Raw genomic sequence first — 3,783 nt, forward strand, 5'->3', positions numbered from 1 at the left:
GGCCCAGTGCCACCGGCTGCCGAAGCCAGCGGTGGAGGTACCGGCTCCTTGGTGCTGCTGTGCTGCCCAGGGAGGCACATGGCACTGGGACAGTCCCCCACAAACCTGCCCTTCCCTTTGGCACAAGGCCATCAAACGGCTCTGCTCCAAATGGCGGTGGTGCCACTGTCCTTGGCGATGGGCTTATCTTGTTATAGGACCAGCTGTCAGAGGAGCATTTCGGCTCCTCCTCCCCTGGTACAATGGGGTGGCCTCCTCGGACAGGGCCCTGCCGGGAAGGTGGGTGATGGAAGCAAGGGGAAAGGGCCGGTGCCAGGATGTGCCACAGCTGCTGGCTGGGCAATAAGAAGAGGCGGCAGAGGCCATTCTGGGGTCTGTGCAGGTTTTGGCACCGAGCCAGGGGCAGCCCTGCCTGGACAGCAGTGGGTGTCTGGAGCCGGCACAGCCCCACACTGCCCATGTCAACAGCCACGTACGGCTGAGATATGGGACGTGGCCATCTCCAGCCTGGTGACAGCACTGGGAGCACTGCCTGGGGTGCGGCGGTGGGAAAGCCAGCAAAGGGCCATAATAAGCCAGAATTGGTGAGCCACACTGTGGCCGTACACCAGGACACAGCCGCTGTCCCCCAGGAGGATGGGGTCCCAGGGCGCTGCTGCACCCTGCCAGCCCCCACCCCACGAACACCACTTGCTGCTCGAAGGAGAAAAGCGACAAAGAGCCCCGGCCCCAGCATCAAGCATGACCCTTCAGCTCTGCCCCCCTCCCAGCCCGCAGAAGGGTGCGAAAGGCAGGCAGGGACCTGGCCAACCGGTCAAAGGGCAGAACTGACATTTCTGTCCAAGGAGAATCCACATTGGAATGTGCTTCGCCGTTTCCGAAGGCGCAAAACGCCTCCACAAGGCAGGGGCACAGCCACCACATGCCCCAACCCTCCAGCATCCCGCACCGACCCCCCCAGGCTGTGGGCACCCCACCGCCCCCGCCTGCCTGCAGGGGAGTCCCTGCCACCTTCCCCGGCCCTCCCTGAACATGGTGATACCAGGCAACCTTCGACCTTAACAGCAAAACAGGAGAAGGAGAAAAATCCTGGCTGGAAACAGAAATAGCAGATAGCAAAAAATAGCAGATAGCAAAAAATAGCAGATAGCAAAAAATAGCAAATAGCTGCCAAGGAGGGAATGAGCTCTTCCCCACCAGCACCCACCTCCCGGAGCAGCAACGGCGGCAGCCGGCACAGGAGAGGCACTGACAGAGAGAACAAACTGTTGCACCTTTTTTGGTTTTTTTTTTTTTTTTTTTGAGAAAGCTAATAATAAATAACAAGAGAAGCTGACAAGGCAGTGCAGCCACAACGTGCAGGACCCCCCACAAACAGCATGGCTCTCCCCGAGGGCACAGGCATGGGAGCCTTGCTGTGGGACTCACGGGGGGCATGCACATCACCCCTGGTTCTGCCAGGTCCCTCCGGCTGCATGAAACAACAGCCTGGGGGAGGCAGGGCAAGAGTGGGAGCAGGACTAACAAATCTATCTCCCTGGCAAGTCACTTTGTAAGAGCTGGCCTCACACAGCAGACTCAGCAGCAGCAGCCCCATTCAGGAATCGCTGCCCCGTAGGCCGGGAGATGGGGAACTGGGCCTGGGCGAGCCACTGCATCCGCCTGTTCACAAGGTCTGGCACCGAGACCGAGTGAAACTCCAGCCCGTCGGTCCTCCTGATGGCATCCACATCATCGTAGCCGCCTTCCTGCTGTGCCTGCACATTGGGGTGCAGCCACTTGTAGTAGGTGACTCTCAGCGCCAGCCCCAGCAGGTAGCAGGGCAGGGTGGCAGAAACCAGCGGGACAAGGTGCGAGTGCTCGTCAGAGGGGGACCGGCACCAGAGCCAGGACAGGGCCAGCAGTGTGCTGTCCACCAGGATGAAGCCATGATAGATGATGCTACGGTACAGCGTCCTCCCCTGCGCCACATTGAACCAGCTGAAGTAGAGGATCACAGCCACCATGGCACGGTAGAGCTGCTCAGGGCCAGGTGATTCCATGAAGTCCGTGCCCTGGAGGCTGACCCAGAGGAACATGGCCAGCCACACGAGTGGGAAGTGGACAGCCACGCCGTAAGGCCAGAGCAGGGCGAAGAGGGCAACCACAAGGATGCGGGGGCAGATGAGGAAGAGGTTCCACAGGAAGTAGACGATGGAGGAGCCCCGGCTCAGCTCATACTTGTCCTGCAGGAAGGTGCGCAGGGACTGGTGGTAGTCCAGCAGAGACCAGGTCACACACAGGAATGCAGTGCAGATCCCCAGTCCTGCAAACACAGCGGTGGAGATGCTGAGGGCAGACCCAGGCGGGCTCAAACTTCCCCCTGCCTGGCATTGCTAAAACGAGCTTCCCACCAGATCGCAAAGCAGCTGCTGAGGAGGGTCAGCGCCTCAGGACCTGCGTCTTCCCCAGCCTTCCGCCCTCCCTGAGGAGGAGGAGGCTGGTGCCCAGCCTTGCCCAGGAGATGGGGAAGAAGCAACAGGATTAAGCAGCTATGCAGAATGCATCTCCCACACAGGCAGGAGACGAGTGCTGGCTCCACCCAACCAGCGTATGGTTGGGCTCCCTGTTTCATTGCGGTGACACTTGCTCCCCAACCCAGGCCGAACACCAAAGCACCTCCTCGGTGTTGTGCTCCACCCTCTGCCCACATCCACAACTCCCCACTCCCCAGCAGGCTCCCGATTTCTCTCCTGACCCTCAGCCTCTCCTGGGGCACGTAGGGCAATGACCACAGAGGTCCCCCAGCTTCAACCCTCCCACCCTAGGCCCAGCATAGTCCATTGGAGCACATAAGTGCAGGACAGGGATCCACCCTTCTGTCTGTCACGCCAAAGGAAGGAGTAATGTGGAAGAAGAATGACACCTCAAGCAAGGACAGACAGTGTCCTGCTGGGTCCTGCAGCCCCCAGACAGCCCATCTGGTCTGTCCCATCCAAGCCTGCTCTGACCTCAAGCCCTCACCCCTGCAGCCTCCCTCCCCTGCCCCAGACCCCTCACCCTGGGAGAACTCTGCCTTGTTTGTCCGCAGGATAACGTAAAGGAGCAGGGTGAGCTGTGAGGTGTTCTCCAGGAAGGTCTCAAAGAGGCGCAGCATGCTGATGTCGTGGGAGAGGAAGGCCATGCGGCTCTGCTCCCCCTCCTCCTCTGCCTTTGCCCAGCACACCTTCCAGCCCACCTTCAGAGCGTGGAGGCACCTGTGTGGGGACCTGGACAGTGATGAGGGGCTGCTGGGTGGCAACCCCTCAGTCCTCACGCTGCCCTGGCAGGACAACTGAAAATGCTCCCATTTATGCTCAAACCACTCCCTCCCCCTTCGCAAGCCGAGCACCGCAGTGTCCACACGACGCCCAGCTTCTGTGTGAAGTTCAAGTGTGAAACTGAGCATCTCCCTCGGTGGAAGCAGCTGGATTATTTCCTTCCCCGGGAAGGGGAGGCACAGCGCAACCACGCCACTTCCCCAAACAGCCGAGAGAGCCCAGGCTGAGACAAGGTTTCGGGGTGTTCACTGCTGCCACAGGCTCTGATACCCAGCCCTGCTCGGTTTTGCCTCCAGCAGAGGCGACAGCAGTGGGAGACGGAGCAAAACGTGCACTTTGGGATGTGGGTGAGAAACTTCAGCTGGAGGGAGACGGGTGACTCCTACGAAAGCATTTCCAACCCGGCTCCAACCCGGGCTGGGCCAAAACGCTCTGCCCGGGGAGACCCTTGGACAACCCGACACCCGGGGACGCGGGGTGCCCC

The 3,783-nt window shown here is 60.4% G+C and overlaps 1 protein-coding gene across 1 annotated transcript in view; it reads right to left on the reverse strand.

Moving 5' to 3' along the window:
* Positions 1-1,565: 1,565 nt before the first annotated feature.
* Positions 1,566-3,783, reverse strand: part of XKR8 (XK, Kell blood group complex subunit-related family, member 8) — a 3,676-nt gene continuing 1,458 nt past the window's right edge. The window contains exons 2-3 of the mRNA XM_009893014.1: positions 3,040-3,236; positions 1,566-2,305 (exon numbers count right to left, since the gene is read on the reverse strand). Of these exons, the coding sequence (XP_009891316.1) occupies positions 1,566-2,305; positions 3,040-3,236 (937 nt within the window). The remainder of the gene's footprint in view (positions 2,306-3,039; positions 3,237-3,783) is intronic.

Source organism: Charadrius vociferus, unplaced genomic scaffold, assembly GCF_000708025.1.
Source record: "Charadrius vociferus isolate BGI_N301 unplaced genomic scaffold, ASM70802v2 scaffold459, whole genome shotgun sequence".
NCBI classification, from domain to species: Eukaryota; Metazoa; Chordata; class Aves; order Charadriiformes; family Charadriidae; genus Charadrius; species Charadrius vociferus.